At 36.6% G+C, this 23,094-nt stretch overlaps 1 protein-coding gene across 5 annotated transcripts in view; it reads left to right on the top strand.

Moving 5' to 3' along the window:
• The window catches only part of DPYD (dihydropyrimidine dehydrogenase), a 336,858-nt gene that overhangs the window by 154,053 nt on the left and 159,711 nt on the right, over window positions 1-23,094 (top strand). For 3 of the 5 annotated variants that reach the window (XM_021525458.1, XM_021525448.1, XM_021525466.3), the window contains 5 exons: window positions 1,771-1,878; window positions 4,967-5,136; window positions 6,708-6,918; window positions 14,944-15,128; window positions 21,921-22,136. In XM_021525458.1, the coding sequence (XP_021381133.1) occupies window positions 1,771-1,878; window positions 4,967-5,136; window positions 6,708-6,918; window positions 14,944-15,128; window positions 21,921-22,136 (890 nt within the window). Of the gene's footprint in view, window positions 1-1,124; window positions 1,227-1,770; window positions 1,879-4,966; window positions 5,137-6,707; window positions 6,919-14,943; window positions 15,129-21,920; window positions 22,137-23,094 lie in introns of those variants that run through there. The other 2 variants (XR_013340469.1, XR_002464965.1) reach the window with 1 other exon arrangement.

Here is a 23,094-nt window from a genome sequence, read left to right as displayed (position 1 = left end):
ATCTTTAATGCAGGCTGCACATCCCACTAATGACTAAAGTGTTTCTCCCAAGAGTAAACTGAGGCCTCTGAGTTGGTTTATGGATATCTCAGTAGACATGGTTGCATTACTCTGTCCTCTGCCTGCAGGCAGTCACTGAGAGCTTTTTCTGAGGTACTCTTGTTGCCATAGATGATTTTGCAATATATACGCAGAGAAAAATCGATGCCCTTTTAAAAATAGTTTGTTTAATGCATTTTCCATATTGTACTTTCAATAGTACTAAGTATTTCTGGCAGCCTCTTAATATATCCATTATTCATTAGCTGAAATTTCAGTCTACCCAGAAAGTACAGCATTCAAAGGTCTTGAAGTTCAGGATGTGCTAGTATTTTTTAACTTTATTTTTCTGAATATCCAACTATAGATCAGTGTTGGCTTCAGATTCGAATGTTCAGCAACTGAGTCATGATTTTTCTTTAAAAATAGAGATCAAATTTCAGGTTTGCTTTTTGTCTTGTAAGCCTTTTGAATTCACTGAGAGTAAATTTTGTTTTGTTTCACTGAGACTAATCTAAAAATGTTATTTTATTTTTCTAGTATTATATATTAAGTTATATATTATATAATTTCATTCAGAGTTCTACAGGTTTGAAAAACTTCCTTCATATAGGCAACTCATGAAAAAGTACTAAGTTTTCTCATTAGGTAGTTCTGGGCATATGCTGTAATGAGACAGATTTTTGTGGCTTAATTAATACAAAAAGACCCCAAACCTTCCCTATTTGGAAAAGTGCTCTTCAACATGCAATTCTGCATTATTGTAGATGCTAAAATTGTGTTGTTAGGGTTTTCCAGACCAGTGTGTCTCAAAGAGGAGTAATATTAGTCTGCTGCCACCCATGCCTGAGAGGAACACAGGTTGCTTTGTATGCTCCTGTTCTTCCTGCTTGCTCTGAGGATGCCTCAGTGCTAGTATGTTTTCTTACAAAAATTGTTGACATTTACTCAATTTCAGTATGTAATTATCAATTAGCATACTTTTGATAATATTATGAGGTTTTAGATGTAAATATGAAAGTTGAGACTGTTGAAAATACCCTGATTGCATTTGCATTAATAAAATTTCTTAACTGGTGTGTTAGCTGGGCTAGCTTTTGGTGCTGTCCAACCATTCACATCAAGATGAGATGATGTTCTTTGGTAACTGGAAGATGCTTTTTGCTGCTTTCTTTTCTAACTGAAAGGTATTTGTTGCTATTAATTGTTGTGAAGTGAATCCTTGTCTGTATCCTATGGATTCTGTTTAAATGTGTGCTTTTGATAATGAGGAAGAAATGTCAGACAATCAGGACTTCAAGGTTTTTGAGAAAATAATCAAGAATGGCAAAAAAATGATGGTGTACAAATACAGATCAGACCTACAGCACTGCCATTTGTCCTCCTCCCCTCATTAGTTAAGCTGTTTGTTAACTGCCTCATTTGTATTATCTACTTTTGCACCCTGTTCTCTCTAATCCTTTCCCCTGCATTTGTTTTGTTATGAGTTATACAAGTACACACATTGTTGAGGAACCTGATTTTCAAGTGCTTGTACTATTAAACAATCACCAGTTAGGCAAGCTGCAGACTACAAATGTGATGATTTGCAATATTATTTTGGAAACATCTAAGGCTTTGTGAAAGTGCTTGTATTGACAGTGTTTTGAGAACATGCATGTAATTCAAAATATATGTTGGTAGCTAAAATTTTGTGTGTAATTCTTATGTGCCATAAAATATCTATTTCAGGTTTGCCAGAACCAAACAGAGACAGTATATTCCAAGGACTGAGAATGAATCAAGGATTCTACACATCTAAAGACTTCTTACCTTTGGTAGCAATGGCAAGTAAACCAGGTGTGTGGTGCTATGTTCTTGTTGTAATCACATTCAGTAAGTCATTAGCAGTTATATCAAACTGGCTACAAAGCAGCACATCCAGTTACAAAGTACCTTCCACTGAATATGTCTGGGACAGGGTTTTCTCTTGGTGAGGGGCAACCTCAGGAGCATGGTCAACAAAGTTATTCCCAGAGATTATAAACTGAAGAATCATGTATATAAATCTAAATTTACGGCAAATAATTTCCCCTAATAAGTTATATTTGTTTTTTTGAATTATAGTGAAAAGATAAACTTCTCCTCTATATGAAGTATTTTGATAAAAATAGTATATATAAGATGGTTTGAAAAAATCTGATATTAAAAAAGATGTTTCTGACTTGTATAAGCAGCTGAATTGTAGATTGTTGATAAATTCTTTTACTTGATCCCAAGTCATATGCTGCACACATTTAAATCAGCACTGGCTCCTTACCAGTGAACTTACAGTCTAAAACTCAGGACAACAGGAGTATGACAGGAGTTAATAAGAAGGTGCTCAGTTCATAGGCACCAAATGCAGTCTTGTTTTATGATTTCACATCTTTCTTTAAGCTCACAGGTAGCTGCATTTGCCCCCTAAGGAGTACAGATGCTTTCAGTGTCCCTGAATATGAACTCATAAGCCCCAAATATGTGATTTCTATACCACATTTCTTCATGGTCTAGATTCCCCAAATAAAAAAGAAATTCATATGCAGATGTTCTTTTATTTATTTAGGACAGAGTGTGGTATTTTACATCTAACTTAATATAACTTGTTTAATCTACAAATTGATTTTCATTTCAGCATTCAGAAATTTCTTTTAGCATCAGATAGGATTGCCTGCTTATTTAGTAAACTTTTCTTAAACAATTTTGAGGAATATATATTCTGGGGCAGATTATTCTGCTTATAAAAGTGAAGTTTATTATCCCACTTGATGCAAAATATTTCAGAAGGGAAATTCTGCATCCCATCTGTCCCATCTCTTTGCTGTTTTCATCAAATGCTTATTTCTGTCTGTTTTCTTAAGCTCAAAGTAATCTTAAATGATTTGGGAGAAAGGGGTAAGATTTTGGGTTTGCTTTTTGAAGGCAGAAATGCTTAAAAATAAAACAAATTGAGAATATGCAGTCCAACACATTTGTAGATTAACAAAGGGAATATAAATTCTGCAAAACAAAACTCTCTTGAAACATTTTGACTAAAAATACTTTATAGACTTCTAAGATATGTAGCAGTTCCATACTGTAAATCACCTGTCTGCATGAGGCTCTAGATACTGTGATCCACATAGTTCAAAATATTGCAAAGTAGCTCTCCTGATTAGCTAGCATATGTGATAATATGGGGTTTTTTATATTGTCTACAATGGGAAAAAGGATGAACTTGGAAGAACTAACCTTTTCTGATTGACAGTAATAGATAGATCTTTGGTGTTGTCTGTTAATTAACATGGACTCTTTTACTTAATTTTACTGTCGCTAAAGCCACCTTTTGCTCTTTAAGGCATGAAATTGTAAAATAAAATATACACATACTACATCCTACTCTATCCTCCTTTTTCACTGTGACAGTTATCTAAATAATAGACATAATAGACTTATTCATGGTGAGATACATATTCTGCCTGCTTATTAATTCTGAATGCCACTTGTTAATACACTTTCCTAAAAAAGGGTTTCCTCTTGCAAATACATAGCTGTGAATTTACCTCAGGAGTGTGTTCCCAAGAGCAAAGCAGGCTGCTCTGACTGATCCCTTCTAGACTCACACTCTAATGGCACTGTGAGCTGCCAGCCCCCTGCTTCACTTGTGCTTTTTCCACTGCTCAATTTGTATGGACTATTAAGTTCACTAAAAATAAATGAGAAAAATTTAGAGAGAATTTTAGACTGAGAATCTTAATAAATAAATACTAAATGTGACACCACATACATGGGCGGGGGGGATTTATATCATTTGTCATTTGCATTTGCAAAATGCATTCATTAAGCATTTTTCAAGTGGAAAGAGAATAGGTGTATTAGGATGTTGTTTCTCACTCTGCTTATATGTCTAAATGAAAATGATTGTTTACTTCAGTAATACCTGTGTTCCACAATTCCATGTGAAAATCTGCTCTAGCAGGATACTTGAGTTAAGGTACAGTAGGTAAATGGCCAGCTAAGTACCTCCTGACAGGAACTGTCCTGGACTCGTGAGAATATAGCTTTGTATTATTTATGTCAATATTTTTCAACCATTTGTCTAATCAACAGTTGTTATGATGATGTTATGATGTTATATATCACTTAAACATGTGATAAAAGTGCAGTCTCTTCCAGGTAACAGACACAGTTCAGTTTTACTTAACTATTTCTTCTTTAATTGAATCATTAAATACAAACTGTAGATGATAAACATATAAATGTTGTCATTTTCTCCATGTAACTTTTTACAAATTATTTATAGAAAACTACTGTAGATTAAACATTTTCTTCCAGTAGAAAACTAGGAATTACTGTAACAATATTATTTTTCTTCATGTTCAGCTGATGAATAGCCTCAGAGAACCATGTCACCACCAGAACAGTGTCAGTGCATTATAGAAATCTGAGGGGACTGATGCTGGTAGACTACCACACAAAATTGTAACTAATAACAACTGGTCATCCTTTTTTGTTCTTTGTTGTTTTTTTTGTTCTGATTTGTTTCGTTATTGTTTCAGTTTTTTTTTTTTTTAGCTGGAGGATAATGAATCTTATGGGAGAGAAACTTACTTTTTGAATAAAAAAGTCTCACAATTCTCGTTTCAGTCTGACACGACCCACAATCCTACAAACATGTTGTCATTTGAATTCTTTCTCAATAGAAAGATGCAGCTGCTTAGAGTACTGACTATGAAATTATGTATATGAGCATATCTTAAAAGGGGGAATAAAACTGTCTTTCAGTGGAGCAGAATAATTTGATAGTGACACTCCATGCTTGGAAACTGTAAGATGCAATTTTACACTGCTTTGAGTACAAGTACCTTTTGAGCTGTCATGCAGAAATGGTTTCTCTACTTGAAAACGGGGTTTTCCTTTTATCTTTCAGGGATGTGTGCCTGTCACTCTCCGCTGCCACCAGTCCATGGAACTGTGATTGTGCTCGGGGCAGGAGACACTGCTTTCGACTGCGCAACGTCTGCTCTGCGCTGCGGAGCTCGTCGCGTCCTCGTGGTCTTCAGGAAGGGATTCACTCATATCAGGGCTGTCCCAGAAGAGGTAAAACTCAGTAGCAGCATTTCTGAGAAGGCATCTTAGGTATTTCTATGTGGCCTGAAAGCGTGCTACAGGTACTTAGCAGATATCTGGTAAAGGTTTTGTTTATAAAACCTTTATTGAAATGTATGAATGTTTATTAAAGATCTGAGGCTCACTTTGTATACTTTGTATTTAAACAATTTTCTACTGTTGTATGTTCCCTGACAAGGCAGAGAGATGTATTTGCAACCAGGGAATAGAATTTCTTGTAAGTTAGGAAATGAACTAAAATTTTCAATGTGGGAATCAAACAGCCATTAGAGTATTGTAGTTATCTCTTCAGATCATGATTAGATCCTATGATGATATCTTCTGGCTGTTGTTTAAAGAACCTCAATGATTCTGACATTGCCTTGTGAACCTATAAAAGGCTTTCTTTCTTTCCTTTCTTGCTGGTAAGAAAATTACTTACAGTGATTTTGGCTTTGAGTCACTGCCAATGATAGTGAAGCAATGCTATTCATCCCATATTTCAGGATTCTGTTTGGTTTTTAATTTGGCTTTGTACTTTGGTATTTATTAGGTCATCTGTACATTTTGAAATTATTCTGCTTCCTTAATTTATATGTGCTACAGGAGGTTATTTTCAGATTTTTCTTTCTTATTTTGGTCGTCTTTTTCTGTTTGCATTTATTTGGTACATTACACTTTTATATACTTGAGACTAGCACACCATCTAATGCATCTTTATCATTTGTAGCAGTAGTTGGTTGTCTGTTTCAAGAATGTGGGCACCTGAGATCTTCCAGAAGGGAACTGGAGCTGCAAAGAAAGTAATAGAGGGTTTCTTGGTGCATGATTTACTTCTGTTGCACTTCAGTCAAGAGTTCTAGACACAATGAGATTACTGAAACCATTGTACGGCCTTTCATAGAAGCCTGGGTAAATTTCTAAAAGTTGTCAATTTTTGTACTCATCCAATCATGCAGTGAGCCTTGAAAACAGTAAAATAAAAGTAGCTTTATTTAATAATGGCCATGATAGAATCATGACAGGTGGGATATTACATATTCAAAAAATTGTGTAAATAGAGACAGTCAAATTCTGAAGATGATTGACTTAAGCAGTTTTACCACAGCAGAAGATCTTAAGTCTGTATTGTAACTCAGAAAAATGTTGCTTGTACATGGTAGTCAGAATTTAATAAAATCTTAAAATCATAGTAAACACTAATCAGGGCATGGACTAAGTTAATATTAGGCCACTTCTTAAAAGATATTTATGTAAGAGAAATCTTTTGCCCTCAAAGAAGTTAAACATATTCAAAGTAATGAAAACATAAGAAAATATATTGGAGTAATATTTGACTTGAAAGTTTACTTACTGCCACTGCCTGATTTGATAGCATGAGAGACTCTGAAGCTGACAGGAAGATGACTGGCTGCATACTGGACATGGCTGATTTCTGCTATAGTAGAATCCATGGTAACATCTTGAGTCAAAAAAATGTTTCCTGGTTGGTTTGTTTGGGGTTTTTTCCCATGATAATGCAGCATGTTAAAGTTATATATTTTATTGCTTCTACTCCACAGATGGAACTTGCAAAAGAAGAGAAGTGTGAATTTCTGCCTTTCCTCTCTCCTCGGAAAGTTGTTCTTAAAGGTGGACAAATTGTTGCTATGGAATTTGTTCGAACTGAACAAGACAGCGAAGGAAACTGGAAAGAAGATGAGGATCAGGTTGTCCGTCTGAAAGCCAATGTGGTGATCAGTGCCTTCGGCTCCATCTTAAGTGACAGTAAAGGTAACCCTGAATAATGCAGATACAGACTGTTCTTTTAGCTGCATGTCCTGTCCTTCAGCAGTTTTGTGAAATGAGTCTTCTGGAGGTTACTCAGCTTGTGACTGCTGGTCTTCTTACAAGGGTTTGTCTTTCAGGTGCACCTTTTAGAAAAAGACTGGGGGGTCTGGTAACTAAGCAGTTCTCTGCATATTGCTGTATAGAGCTGGAACTCAGCATTGAAGTTCAGTTCCTCAGCATATATTTTCCTTCTCAGTGCAAGTGGGATCTCAAAGAAACTCTTGGGAATTTCTTCTGGTCTCATTAATTAACTCTAGAGAAACTCATTATGTTACATCTTTAAGCTGAACTGTTCTGCTCTCTGAAATATCTTTTTTTTTTTAACTTTGCAAATTAAACAGGCATTGAAACATTCATTATTCTGCTTCAGCTGGTCTGGGTATTACTTATTTCTTGTGCATATACAAGAGAACTGAGACTTCTCTCTTACACAGTATTTCTTAGTTGCACTTTACAAGGTTCTGTCTTAAAAATTAACGATTACTTAATTCTGTATTAAAGATACAGAAATTGGTACATTGATGACATTTCAGAGATTGGATGAATTGTCTCCATTTAGCAGAGAGATCAACATTAATACAGTCAAGAGCATGGGAGCTGAGCAGTGTTTAGACTGTTCTCCTCTGACACTAGGTAGATTTTAGGAGTTCAGGAACCTACATTGAATGTGCCTCAGAATAAAAACACTGACTCAGCAGAGGACACATTGATACAATGAGAAGGTCCTGCTAACCTAGAGGGTCATACAGGTTAGCAGGCTCTGAAAGCCTTGGTGAGCAATGTGCCTGCCTCTCCAGGGCATGGTCATACCAGCCAATTAACCCATGACTTGTTGTCATGGTCTTGTTGTCATGGTCCAGAGCATAAATGCTCTCATAGAGGACTTGGCAAGTGCCTCAGATTGCACAAGACCAGGAGATTTGGTATTCAAATTTCTCAGCGTAATGTACTTTTGTGAATCTTTGCAATCAAGTAAAATGGTAACTCCTCAGTGATGTAAGCAGGCTCTAAACCTGAATGATGTACTCAGCACTGCCTGCTCAGCATTCAGTTGTATAGAATGGTAAACCATCCTGCTACCATGAGGACTCTAAATCCTCTCAGCCTGGTATTTGAGGAACATGTGAAGTGAATACCAGGAGCATTCCTATCTTGTATGTGCTACTAATGCTTTGGGGGAGTTTCTTGCATCCTAGGCAGTTTCTAGACAGTGACTGCTTGCTGGCCTGCTGCTGCCTCCTGCTCTACAGGGCACAGGAGAGAACAGACTGCCATTCCTCTTGGAGCTGTATTGCTGTGGAAAGACTGGCATTTATGTAGGTCATATATTAAGGCTCAGTCTAACCTCCAGGACACAAGAAGAGGAAGATTAAGGTTTTTCTTAAGAGATTCATTAACTACTCTGATGATGAGAATTTTGGCAAATTTTGTTAGTTTTGTGGGTAATTTTGCTTTTAAAACCCTGTGTTTAGGTTTTTTGGAATGGTTTCTAGAATTGCATGATGTAAATCAATATTAACCTATTCAGTCAATATATTTTGGTGTGATTCATAGACCCCATGATACAGGAGCGATTCTGTTTTCTCCCACGTTAAAAATTATCTCAATTAAAAGATTGAACTTACTGTGCTAAGCAGCCAGTAAGTACTGTGCCATAGTACTGTGCCAGTCTTGTATTTCCTAGGGCACATTCACAGTCTAAATTAATTGTTGAGAGGTTTTTAAACAGGAATATAAAATGGGAGGGGAATTGTCATGCAGTGAGCTGATCATGAGAGAATAGAGTCATTTACTTTGGGAGCGAGCAAAATACCTCAGTTTCATGCTGTATTTTTGGTGAAACTGCTGTTAGAAGAGCAATCAATAAAAAGGAAAAATGCAAGTAATTTGTTTTGTATGTTGTAAAAGTGAAAAGAAACTAAGACTCGAGTGCATAAAGTACTTATTTTGAGCATACAATTTCAGTTGCCTTTAAGTCCTTTTTTTTTTAAGCTGTATTAATGAAAGTCAAATTTGCTTTTCGCCATTGAGCTGTATTACAACCAAAACTCCAGATTACTTCAGTGTACATAACAAAAATAAATGAAAAAGAAAAAAAAAACCCACCAAAACATTTCTTAGTGTTTTGTTGTGTTTTTCTGTTTTTGTGGTTGATTGGTTTTTCTAAATTAAGTACACTTCTGTATTCAAGATAAGAAAATATTCAGGTATTCCCCATCGGAAGATGGAGATGAAAATACTTGAGGTACTCAAAACTGGACAATGCCATGAGCAAACTGATTGGACTTGGAACGTGATCTAACTTTGAAGGGGGTGGAATAGGCAACCTCGAAAGGGCCCTTCTGGTCTCAATTATTCTGTGACTGGGTGACTCAGGTGCAGGTTGAATAAACATGTTAATTGCTGCTCATACAAAGAACTGTCAATTGACCTAATTCACAAGGCACCTCGGGGAACTGCAAATGTAGTATTGGTATGGGCTAATATAGCAGGTTATATCCTATAAAAGCTGGTTCTGCTGATAAAACAATAAAGACAATACTGTCAAAACTTGAGAGATTAAAATTAGACTTAGCCCCAGTTCAACAAAGTGTTCAGGGCAGCCTTGATGCTCATGTTGGAAAGTTTTGTAAGAAGCCATAAGTGTGTGGGTGACTGAGCAGAAATAGCTCATAGGTTAGAAAGTTTTTTCTAGTCTATTATCCTCAACAAGATGTTTCCTATTCTTGCATGGTAACTATTAAATTTGCAACTGAGATTCCATGCATTCACAATAGGTATTTAGTCTTTTTTGTTTTGTTAATATAAAATGCTGATGGTGTTTTTGAGCAACAGTTGTAGTGGATATTCATCCTCCCATAGGGAATCATATAAATACATCACTTACTTTAAAAAATTGACTCCTAGTTCCATTTTGTGTTCCTGGAGTTGCTTATAGTTGAAACAGGGGTGTTGCCTTCTAGACTGTTTCAAGGTTACTATTTTACTAAAACCAGTAAAAAACCAGTCTGACAAATTGTTCAAATCCAGCTGCTGCAGAAGGAGTAAGAAAAATGTTTTGCTTCTCCTTGAAGAAAAATTTTTTTGCAAGTACAGGCTGCTTTATTTTAACTGCAAACCCTGCAAGAGCCTTCAAGCCATTGCAACTGACCCACAAAAATAAAGAACTGCGAGAGGAATTTTGTGCTTTTCCTTTGGCTATTGATTTTTCCTTAGTTTGTTATTTTTGAGGCTTACAATGTGCTAGTGAATTACTGAAATGTCTTCTGTCACCATTCCTAATTGCAACTACTCAACATATACACTTAGAGTTTTCTGTGCTCCCTTACACTGTGTTCAGCCTCTGCATCCTGCTTAACACCAAGTCCCATTGATTTTAAAGTCTGAACTTTGAATAACCCTTTTCTAATCCTTCTGATAAGCAAAGGGAACAAGGCTTTAGAACTGCAAAATTTTGTAACAAATGCCCTTGTTTGTATTTATTTTCTTGAATTTCCAATGAGAACCATGGAGAAAGTATGGAAAATAGTACTGAAAATGCACTACAAAATTCAGTGCAGAGCAAAAGACTAAGCCAGGATAGGGGGCTGGCAACCTAATTTTATTTTTGATCCTCTGTTTACCAGGCAGCAGCAAAGAGGAAGAATTTGCATATAACCAGAACACTGAATCTTAGCATGATAGTAATGTCTGTTTTATTTTCTTGGAACAGCAAAAAAGAGAAATGAAAAAATATCCAAGCAAAATCCAAGTACCACCTTTATAAAAAATCCCAGAAGTAGTAAGTTATTTGTGAGCCAAAAATATGTTTTATGAAAATGTTGATATTAGGTAGGTATTGCATCATTGACTGAAGGGCAAAACTTTATTTCATAATTCCAGGAATCAGTCATAACTTTCAGATATTTTGCTTTTACTTTTAGTACAACTGTCATCTTTCTTGGAAACCGTAGCAGCAAACCCCAGGCTTACTGCTCCCCTAGAATAGTTTCAACATACAATAAAGATAACTTTGCCCAAGTTGTTTACAATTTTATATTTTAACCCACTCATAGTTAATTTTTATGTCTGCAGTTTGAAAAGCATTTGCTAGGGAACAAAAGAAAAAAAGTTTGCAGAACTCTGACCTTATAAGTGAAAAAGATTTTAATTTTCATTTGATCAAATACAGAACTCCAAATGGCACAGAAACCAGGAGTTCTGGAACTTGGAAGGACTGTTGAGTTTTCTTCACAGAACCTACTCAGACAACTGGGTAACTTTGACCTCAGAGCACTGAAGCCTTGACTATCTAATGAAAGAGCAGAGGGGAGGAGGAGAGGCTGTGATACCCCAGCTGGGAATGCCCTGGCATCTGCCTGCTAGCACAGCATCTGCCTTGCACCAACAGGCTTTGAGGCACCAGATTTATAAAAAAGTTTTTACATAAAACTTGAATTTATACATGTTCAAAAGAGTCCTATTGAAATAGATAGGAGTTTTCCTGCTGAGTCATTTGGAATAGGATTTTTCTCCACAAATAGGTTTATTGAATGAGTTTGGGTGCAGCAGTTCCATGCTCTGAAATCATTACCCGTTCCCAATATCAAAAAGTGGCTTCATGACGATTTCTAAAGCCTTGTTTACTTAGGGCAGAAATTGTACTCTTTGAGTTGATGCACGTCAGACACTTCAGCTTGCTGATGACAGAAAATAAAATCACTAGCAGGTTGCAGCAGGACCCTGTCCCACTGTAACTGGACCCAGCTTTATCCAGTCAAACCACTTTTTAATCCTATTCAGACAGTAGTGGGGTAGAATGTTAGAAGCATGATTGTGCCTTTCTTTATTTGCTGGGCATTTATACTGGGCAGTGTCAGCAGTTAATCTGTTAGTACATGTGACAGCTGTAGTTATACATTTCAGATTAAGAAAGTTACTGTAGATTTGTATTTTTCAGAAGTAATGCTACTATTCACTTTAAAGGAATTCTGTAAGATGGATATCAAAAATAACATTAATGAGCTACTAAAGCTAAAATTATAGGAACTTAACAAATTGGTTAAACATAAAAACCATTAAACTGTTTATTGAAGCTTCACAGATATACTGCAGCTAATGAGCATTTCTGCTATTTAAATAAGCCCAAATTGAACACACATTACATAGATGCATAATTAGTCATGGCAGTCACACAGAGACTCACTTTTAAAGCTTTATTTGAGAAATCTTTTCCATTTGATTTGTTTCGTTAATTAAAATATTTTTTCTGTATTCACTTATATTTTAATATTGTTTTTGCAAATGCTATAATTTGCTGCTGTGTTTCCATTTGTGTTTGTTTGCTCTGTGAATATAGCGAATTTGGAAAATATATTCAGCACTGTCCTTTTGTTTAGTATTATTTGTGTTAGCATCAGTCGATAGCGGTAGAATAATTAAATTGTATGTTACCTTTCATCCAGAAGGATCTTTTCAAATGATATGTAATATCTCACTAGGCTGGGGAGGAGATTGCAGCACAAACACAGGATTGTAGTTTGAATTTTCAAGAAAAAAGATATGTTAGTTTTAAACTTTGAAGACTGAAACTGAGAGGGTGAAGGTTTTTAAGGGTACTTTTTACCTCTGTCTCAAATCATGCACCAAACATTAAATACCTACTTTGCTTGTTCAGTGTCAAATACCAATTCAGAGAACCAATAGTTCAAGTTCTGATTTGGCTCTTGGGCTCTCTCTCGCCCTTGTAGGGGCAGAGAAAGGACTTTGCTTTCTGAAAAGTTCTTCCCTGCTTTGTGCAGGAGGTCTGGGAGGTGCTGCCTTCAGCCTCCCAGCTACACCAAGTATCAGATCCAAATTGTGAGGATTTTAGGAGCTCTTATATAAAATGCTTTTGAACCATGCCCTTTTTTTATATAACCTAAATCTTGGAGATTATAAGAAAGAAATACATAGCAGTTGGATACCATGTCAACCTTGCCACCAGGGAAGTGTTTTTTCTCGATTTTAAAAATACTGATCAGGCAGACAAATCCCCAGGCCTGGAGAGATGTTTCAGGTGAAGATATGTTGGGCATTCTTCACACTCAAAAAGCTTTTGGTATAATTATCTCCAGACAGCTATTTTAGAACAAAGCAATTCAAAGAGATTTGAGAAAGGTATTAGATATAGGACAACAGAAGTAATACCCTATTTTTCCACAAGATGAAATAAGTAGTCAGAACTCCCAGTTTTACATAATTTCTTTTGAAAAACTACATTTTCGACAGCATGTTGTCCTCAGACACCTTTTCTATGGTTCAGTCCTGTCTCAGACAGAAGTCATCTATTGAATCCCCACTACCAAATCCTGCAGTACCAATTTTTCTTCTGTTTTTTTTCCAAACATGTCTTTACAAGCCTGTACATATTTAACTTGTGAGAGCTGTCTAGACTGCATGCTGAGATGGCACCACTGCATGCAATAAGTTATCCTATATATGACAAATATAAGATGATCAAAAGCTTTCTTGAAGTACAGACAGTCTGAGGCACAAAGAGAAAGTTAATGTATTGATTTCTGAAGGATTTTTGATAATGCTGCTATCAGCCAACTCTTTCCTTTAAAAAAAACCCCACACAAACAGAAAAAGCCCAAACCCAAACAAACCAAACTCCTCATTTTCCAGATGAAAAATGTCTCAGTCTGAAAGTTGTGTTCTATGTGATCTTTCAGTAATTTAGATATTTTCACAGGAAATAATTTCTTAAGTTTTTGAGTTTGTTGCTACCCAAATATTATTTTTGTTAACTTATGTGCCAGGTGGGAGAGACTGTGCAGGCAATAGGTCTTGCAGATAGATTAAATACTTCTGGTAGAAAATCTGCTACAGGCTTTCAGCTTAGAACTGTCTTCTCTGACTCAGGCTTCTGAACAAGTTGCAAAAAATCCTTTGAATTTGAGTCCTCTGGATATGTTTGTAAATGCCGAGGCTGAGGAGGAGAGTGTAGGTGGGACAAATAAGTGACAGTGTTTGTGTCTTGCTTCCTGTTTAATAATTTTGCCCCTTATTATACATATCCTCCACTTTGAAATGCACTTCTAATATATGATTTGGCAGTGAAAGGAGACACAGAGCCTTGGATGAAAATCCCATCACTGTGATGTGTGGGAAAGCTGTGTTTGATGCTTGCTCTGTACTGAGTTGTGTGCTGGAACAATACCATGATTTTGCCCTTTGTGTTGGAGAAGTCTTCATCTTAAACTGGCAGGTTTCTCTTTTACATTTATGACAGTGCAACTACATCAGTTTAATTGACCTTGGCAATCTGCATCTGCCAGTGGTATGTCCCTGAGGGACATTGCAATTTTAAACTGCATTTTATTGCAGCATGTTTGGTTACTGCACACAAAAGCAATATAACCCCCCACCCCCCCGTTTTGATAGATGCCATCAAAATTTGCTAAAACTATTTATTGAAAAGATTATTCTCTTTATCAAGCTACTTTGAAGTGCCTTATGTATGTAGAAATTTAAAAAATATTAACAGAATATTCTTTATGTGTATTTAATGACACTTATATAATGCCATGTGGTATAAAAATATTTTTTATTTTCAAATCTAAATTATTTAGAGAACAATAATATTTCAAGTGCAAAATTACTATATGTACTGTTTTCTAACAGCATGATAAAGATCTTTTAATACATGCTCTAAAAAAATTCAGAAATTGTAGTGAAAAGATACAAAATATATTGTCATTTTCTAACCATTTGATTTTGATTGTGCTTTTATGATATTATTCTTAATATGTGCAACAAGTTTTGAAGTGAGCCGTTCTTCCAGGATGTTCTGGGTTTGAATATTAAGTCAGGATGGCTTTGACTTAATGAGAGATATCTTCCTCAGCATTAAGTTTTCTTATTGTTATCAGCATATATTTGACAGATTTTAGCAATAGTTTTTTCTTTCTTTTATTAACATATCTGTCATTTATTTAATTACAGTCAGAGAGGCCATGGCACCTATCAAGTTTAACAGATGGGGTCTCCCTGAAATAGACCCAGAAACGATGCAAACAAGTGAGCCCTGGGTGTTTGCAGGGGGTGACATTGGTGGTCTTGCCAACACTACAGTGGAATCTGTGAACGATGGCAAGCAAGCTTCCTGGTACATGCACAGATACATCCAGGTGACTTCTTCAAAAATATTTTTATCTTTCCCAGCTTGATCTGCCTTTAGATACTTCAAAAATATTTTCATTGTGGTTTTGATTCATTATACAACTTTTGAGAAAAAAATACATAGATTATCTGGTGATTAGAACATTACATATTAATTCATCTTGGATCACATATTAGAGTTTGGGTAGATGAACTCGGCTTTCTTACATTTTCTTAACACTAAAATTCAAGCAACATTTTCTTGGCCCCAGCTCTGATTTCCACTCAAGGGTAGTAAGCCTCCCTGCACAACAGGCACTGCGAGCAGAAGCCCTAATTGGGTAATTGGGGAAAAGGAGTGAGCTCCTAGGTATTAAAAAGTTAAATCTTCCAGTAGTGCATAAAGTAAAAATTAACTACTGCCAGTGTTGTTACCTGGGGAAGACATTTTTAGTTTACTAATAGTTTACAGAACACTCAGGTTATCTACACTGGAACCCAAGCTTGCTCTGATGAGACTGATAAGTTGGATACAAGAGCTTAACAGAAACTAAACATTAAATGCACAGAGGCAAATAATGCAAAGGAGAATTTATTTGAGAAATGTAATATGTACAGACTTGAAAAACCTGGTAACCACATGACTCCATTTGGTTCTCCTTGCACGTTGCTGACTCTGCCCTAATTTTTGTAGTAGATGGGCACAAAGTCTAGAGGAGCTGAACAGAAACATCCAAGGCAGAGACACAACCTGGAAAACCAACTGACAAAAAGCGTGTTCGTAGTGCAGGGGCCTTTTAAGAGACGTGATACATGATTCATTCTCCCACATAAAGAGATTTGAACAACTGAAGTTGGGACTGTAACAGCTCAATGTCTTTCTCCCCCATCCATCTGCTCAAAGCCTCTCTGATTGCATGTTTGTGCAATTTCATGCTGTTGGGGTCTGATTTCACTTCCTAAAAATACTTCAACTGAAAGCTTGTTGTTAGTATCTGTGCATATTTTTTCGCACTTGTTCTAAAGCACTGTTTGTGTCCTGCCTTCTTAGACCCTATGAAAATGCTGAGTGTGAAACATCTTTAATCCCGGACCTGCTTGCTTAATTTCTCAATGCACAGTGATTTTGGATAACTGTGGTAGAGGAGAGAAGGTATCTCCTCCTTTTTGTCTCCTTATTCAACCTCTTAGAAATACAGGCCACCCTCTCTTATCATGCTGCTTCCTCCACAAAGCTTTTTTTTTTTCTTTTCCCTCGAGAATGTATTTAATACTTTGGAAAAAAATTTGAATAGTCATGGCTTGAGAATTAGAATTTTAAATCAAGCAGACTTGTGATATTAGAGCATTTCTGTTACCCTTTGCAGGTTTCAAGGCAGCTTATTCAACCTTACAGTCTCACCAGGAAGCTAATGGGAAAGCCTTACAGCAATCTTTACAGGAAAGTTTCCAAATGTCAAGTGTCACCTTTCCAGCTGTTAGATGAATGGGTTGCCCAAGGGCATTTATTTGGATGTGCAGCCCTTGTAAAATCTGGTTGCTGTGGTGCAAAATGCTGTAATTTGGCAATTTACTTCACCAGTGTTTGGAGGTGGTAGAAATTTTAGCGTCTGGAGGAGTTTGTTTTTAAAGAAGTTGTTTAGAAAAGGATAAGAGAGGATTGCATTGCCCTGCGTTTATAGGGCCAGGTGTGTGCACGTGTGCCTGCCTTTGTGCTTGTGTGTGTGCGCATGCGCCCCTTTCACAGCTGAGCTGTATTCTGAAAACTTCCCAAAAGCAAATGAAAAAATACCCTTGCACACCACCTTACTTTCTGCTGTGAGATTCTAAAGCAGGTAAACATCCTGTGAACTGAGTGTCTGAATCAAGTACACATTAAATTTTAAATAAATGTATTGATACTGTCTATGTTTCAGTTAAGAAGTAGGTAGCCATTTCCAAAATCACTGACTATTTCAGCACCAGGATCTATAAATGATGCAGTCAGTCTTCATCAAAATAAAACTATTCCATAGGATTTCTCAACTAGTCCAAGACAATGTCAAAGAGTGCAACTCAAACCCACCATCCTGACTACTTGCAGAATGCAGGCACGCTGCTTGTATCCCAACCTACTCCAGGCAAAAGGCTAAATGAACAGATGGGGCTGATATGTGCCCTGAAACTCCAGTCACTGCAAGCTCTGGCACGTGGTCAAGTCAGGCGTGAGATCCAGACTCCAGGACTCTTCAGCAGAAATGCCTTATGTTCAATACTGAGAGTTATTTACAGAAGCTTCTTGGCTGCTCTTATGCTGGAAACTTTCCATCATTAGTTGCCTAAATATCTCCTGTGTCTTAACATATTCCTCCCACTATATGAGGCATAGGTTCATCTCAAAAATTGTTGCCTGCAGCTGTGTCAGGTTAGTTTCTATAAACATGACTGGTCAAAGCCTAACTAAGGATAGCTGTAGTAGAACCTGTTAGGAAATACAGTCAGTCTTCCTAGAACAACTCCTTGCAAGTCTTTAGAGATCCAAACAGAATCAGCCCAAGTCATCTGACTTTCTACTACTCACATTTTCTCACAATTCAAACTTCTTTTGTTATTCCGTGAATGACATAAAAATTTCAGTTAAATCATCTTAGTGATTTATTTAGCTTGGGGATTTTAAGCCTTCGCTTTTTGTCCAACGGTGACTTTATGATCCTGTGCAGAAGCAATGCAGGCTGCTGTGCTCTTCTAGTTCTCAGTTACCATTCATTTATTTTTGAGCAGTGAATGGATTTAATAGTATAAGAGTTTAATATTCAGGGTAACTCACAATTATTGCAGGACTAACTTTTAATTTTCTATGCCTATCTTGAGAGCAAAGACAGTTACAGTATTTTCGTCTTGAATGACTGTGCCAGTCGTAATGCTTCACTCCTGCTCTATTCATACACTTACCTGTGAGCTATTTTCCCATATATGACAGTAAAGCTGCCATTTGCTTCTCACGAAAATCCCTCTTTAAAAGTCACTTTTTTTTCTAAATCACAGTAAGTTTTCATTTATTTAAATCTATTTTCTTCTTTACTGTAACCTTCCACTGTGGAAGTTTCTTTTTTATTTTTCCTAGACTGAAATGTACATGATACATTTAGAGAACAGAGGCCTACATCCCAACTGATATAAATTGCACTTCACTAAGACATTATTCAAGGTGAATTTTAAGCATATCACAGTGTTATTTTGAACCACAATTGTATATTTTCTATTTTTTCTTTACCTCTGCTGCCAGAAAATATATGGGCTTTCTCTCTGAAGGGTATAGTGTTGATTCTTTATCAGGATTGACCATTCTCATATATTCCTTGAGCATGCATGAATATGCATTATTTCATAATCAATACCAGAATTGAGAGGTTCCCAGGAAGCTTGAATTTGAAGCCATTAGTTATGTTGTCTTTTTTTTTTCAGGATAACTGCAGAAAAAAATGAATGTACCTTTGTTTAGCTAGAACAACGTATGAAACACTAGCAGGCAGCAATAAAGCACCATTTGCAAAAAAGGTGAATTAAAGACAGGTTCAGGAAGCCTTGTAATTTAGTTACTAGCCCCTGAATAAGCAGTGTGTCTGTTACAGAGAGAGAAAGCCAGAAAGGAGCTTAGAAAATCTCTGTCAAAGTGGACAGAGCCCTGAGTAAACCTGCTGTAGCAAGGATGCTGGACAAGACAAGTCCTCACATGTCTTTCCAACCACAACCATTCAGAGATTGTATTAAATAATATAAACATACTTACCACAAAGTTAATTAATGGAGAGAGGATAGCAGAAGCAAGAGAGAAAAGACATGTTTTAAGATCAGACTTCAAAATGGAGAAAGCCAGAGTAAGATGGAAGCATTCAGGAAAGCTCTTCCAGGCGCTAGGACTTGTGGAGAAGGCTCTGTGTGAAAAATAACAGTAATACAACTACTTGCTTTCACAGTCCATCTTTGTTAAAGGCCAGAAAATGTAGTTAGACCATATCACTCTGGTTAGGAATTTTCCCCATCTAAAGAAAATTAATGTCAAAAATTGCATCAGGTCTAAGGCTGAGTTCCTGTCTCTCAGCCCTGCATTGCAGCTCCTGTGCTTTTGCCCTCAGGCCAATCCTTTACTCTGTTTAGGGTGAAGTAGACCCACTGCTTGCAATGTGCTGGGGATTTTTCACCGTCCTGTTCCAGTCTCCAAAAAATTGTCATGATTGCAAGAAGTACCTGTAATATTGGTAGCTCAGCTGGTTGGTATCAAATTAAGAGGAAGAATGGACCACACTTTTTGTCCTCTACTTCTGAAGATCAAGAGAAGAGTTATTATAAATACTCTTGGCTGCAGGCTTTCTTTTCCTATTTGTTTGTGCAATGTCAGGGAAATCCTTCTTTATAAAGATTTTTTTTTTTTTTTGTCTTGTATAGGATATATTTCCTATTTTACCACAGATTTGATATATTTTCTATTTTACCACAGAAAGGTCACTAAGAATCACTTTCAAGCAGCATTCATTTTAGGTAAGAACAGCTTTTTGAGATTTAATTGTCCTGCTTAGGCAAATAAACAGTACAGTGGAACTTCAGCTTCATATTCAGCACTCTCTGCCCCTTTGTCTATAGCAAATGACACAGTTGTACAGGCTGTGAATTGTTTGTGATCAATCCTCAGACTGAAATCTAATCGCAGAGAACATTTGAACAATTCTGAATAGCAAATTAATTCAAAGTAGAAAATTGGATTTATTGCTCACACGTGCGCAGAGTGGAGTTGACCAAACAATTTTCCTTAAGCCTTTCTTTGATGTCATTCTGCAAGAATGAAAATCAAAGAGTTTATTGTAGGAGTTCAGTATATCAGTGTTGATTTCTGCTGATTTTGAAATCAGTAGATTTTGCCACTTTCAGATATGTAGGAGACAAAAAGTGCTAGTATTTAAAAAATGCTTTAATTTGAATTGTGTGATCCAGGATTTTCTGGTTTGGCATTGCAAACATTTTGCAGTGGATGAAATCAAACTCAAAGTAAGAAAAAGATTAAAAAGATAAAATTAGCATTCATTTCCCCCCCCCCCCCCTCCTTTTTTTAGTTGTTTTTTTTTTTAATTTGCTGATAACAAAAGCTTTTGAGATGTGGAGTGCCAAGCTGTTTGGTTTTGGAAGAACTCAAATTCTCCTGGTGTAGAAAAACAGCCCTGTGGGGTATGACATGGAGGAAGCAGTGAGCACTCAGGGAGGACAAAATGGGGCATATTTGGCTTTTTATGAAGTGTAAATGCACTGGCCTTCAGCTGAGAGAGGTCATGATACTGAAGCCAGTTGGGTCTCAAGTGTTAGGGATCTTTAGAAATTAGCTTTTCTCAAAATGTCCACTGTTAGGGACCGATTCAGGTTTATATCATTCAGGCTAGGACAATTCCACTGCTTTTAGGCCATCAGAAAATTTGGCCCCAAAATGTATCCTTTTTGTCTGAAGATTCAAAGATCTGGCATCAGAATAGAGTGAGGGGAATCCACACAATCCCAAAACAAAAAAAACCCTCAGGTTTTAAACCAGCCTAGGAAACAAAAGGCACACAAAATTCCTCATTCCACCTGCGCTTTTTTAGTTTTCACAGGTAAAAATTGATTAAATAAGTTCCTAGAAACAAACAAAAACAAAAAATCAACCAAACAACAACAACAACAAAAAAACCAACCCAAAATCCCCAAACAACCAAAAGGCAGCAATTCCTGAGTAGCTGAGGTTTTTAGTCTGCTGCAGAAAGTCTTCCCCAAACTTCAAGTACTGGTTCTTTTTGTCCTGATGAAAAAAGTCTTCTTTTTAAAGACAGAAGAAACTGCTGTGCTCTTAGCTGTGACTTACTAGTCACAGTGTAGGGCTTCTTTGTGTTAGAAGTTTCTGCTTTGTTTCTTTGTGATTTTATTGAGTCAAGCATTTGAGTGAACAAAGATTTAAATTCTACCCACCACAGCCTGATCAGGATGTTGTTCGGTATCCATATATGGAAAAAGCTTTTCTGTCTGCAATTTTTATATTTTTAGATACAACATATACATTAAATACTTTTCACTGACTCTTCAGAGAAAAGACTCTTTCAAATGAAAACAAAAGTAACTGTGGTGGCACAGCCGTAATGTATATGATGTTTTTGATGGCAATCAGATACTAACTTTTTTTATCTTGAAGAATATTCATATTGCTACAATTAAATATAAACTAAACATTAGTTTTTCATTGGTATGCCATTGTGTAGGCTGTATAAAAATCTTTCAAAGTAGGGGAAGAAGGTTCAGAGGTTCAGAATACATAGAGTTAGGGCTGAGTGATCCTCCACATGATGCTTTCCCTCGTTTTTCACAGTTTCTTATACTTTTTATAGATTGGCACCTGAGAAGAGAACTAGAAAGGGTCTGTCTGCATACCCTGGGTTTTTTCAATCTCACTGTTATGGACTGCTGTAGGGAATAGAGATGGCTCTTCAGAAAGGCTGAACAAACCTTTGGACTGAACCAGACTTATCAGTACAGGATGTAAAGTAAATTTTTCTTCATTATTTTTGTTACTGTCAGTGTTATTTCCAGCATAGCATAGTATTTCAGTATTTCAGCATGAAGACTGTTTGGCTGAAGATGTTACATAGGTGAGTGTTTGCATGTTTTTCTGATTTGTAAGTCTGAACACAAAATAGAGTACTTAAACTTTGGGTTATTATATATTAATTATTCCCTTATCAGGACTAATAATGCATTGTATAAAAATAGGTCAGAAAAAAATATTCAGTGGTTTAGTGTTGTTGTTTGTTTGTTTGCTTGTTTTACAGTCCTTATATGGTGTTGCAGTTTCTACAGTTCCAGAACTACCTCTCTTCTATACTCCTATAGATTTAGTGGATATCAGTGTAGAAATGGCTGGACTAAAGTTTCCAAATCCTTTTGGCCTTGCCAGTGCAACCCCTACTACTAGTTCTTCAATGATTCGAAGAGCATTTGAAGCTGGATGGGGCTTTGCTGTCACTAAAACATTCTCCCTGGATAAGGTGAGGAAATATTTTAATATATTTTAATATTTCATGTGTATTTTGCATGTAACCATATCTTTGTATAATTGAAAAATCTGAATCTTTGGGGAATGGCTCTGTTATATCCAACTAGCATAAAATAGCAGGGAATGGTTATGATGAATTGTGTAGCTCAGCTAGTCTGTGAGCTTTCTACAGTGCAGTGACAAAATTTCTGGTTCTGTTTGTTGTTACAATCTTCCCTTATATTGCCCCAACTTCTAATAGTAGTCAACGATTAAGTGAAAAAACTGGTTTTTTAAAATACTGCAGTGAAAATGTTTTCTGTGAAGGATCAGAATGTAAAGGGAATGAGTAACAGCTTTGTCACATAACTCATGAAAGGCAGATTCTGTGCCAGAGGCTGCCAAGATAAGCCATTGAACTGGAGGTGCAGTTGCAATGTGATCGTGTGGCTGCAAGGGGGAGGCTGGGTGGGAAGTAGAAGAGAAAGGTGGAGGCAGCATAAAACCAAGCCTACGGAGAGAAGAACACGGTGACATCAACCTTCAGTAACATGTAGTGGAGGAGGAAGGAGTCAGAATTAAGTCTTGAAGCCTATGGCTCAGTGTGGCACCTTAAAAAAAAGCATTTTGTGTAGTTTTAAGCGTGTAATTGCTTGTTTGAATTCAGAATTGCAACTTCTTGCTACATTCAAAATGATGAAGTGAGACTGAGCAAGGAGTTTAGTGAGTGAAAGAAAATAATAGCTTTGATAAACAGATCACAGAGAAAAGAAACAGGTTTTGAGTGGAGATGTAGATATGGTTTGACTTGTGGAGAGAGGAAGAAAAGGTGAATCCTTTAACATAGGCCTGAGCAACAGTGTGAGTAATAGCAATGTATTGTTAACCAGTAACATACAGTAGTGTGGGCTGAAAAAAGCTTTTGAATTTAATTTGGATACAAGGGCCTTTTATTCTTGGTTCAGAGAGGG

This window comes from Lonchura striata, chromosome 9 (genome assembly GCF_046129695.1).
Source record: "Lonchura striata isolate bLonStr1 chromosome 9, bLonStr1.mat, whole genome shotgun sequence".
NCBI classification, from domain to species: domain Eukaryota; kingdom Metazoa; phylum Chordata; class Aves; order Passeriformes; family Estrildidae; genus Lonchura; species Lonchura striata.
Note: the sequence above shows the minus strand (reverse complement) of the source record. Positions and strands in the feature narration are given on the sequence as shown.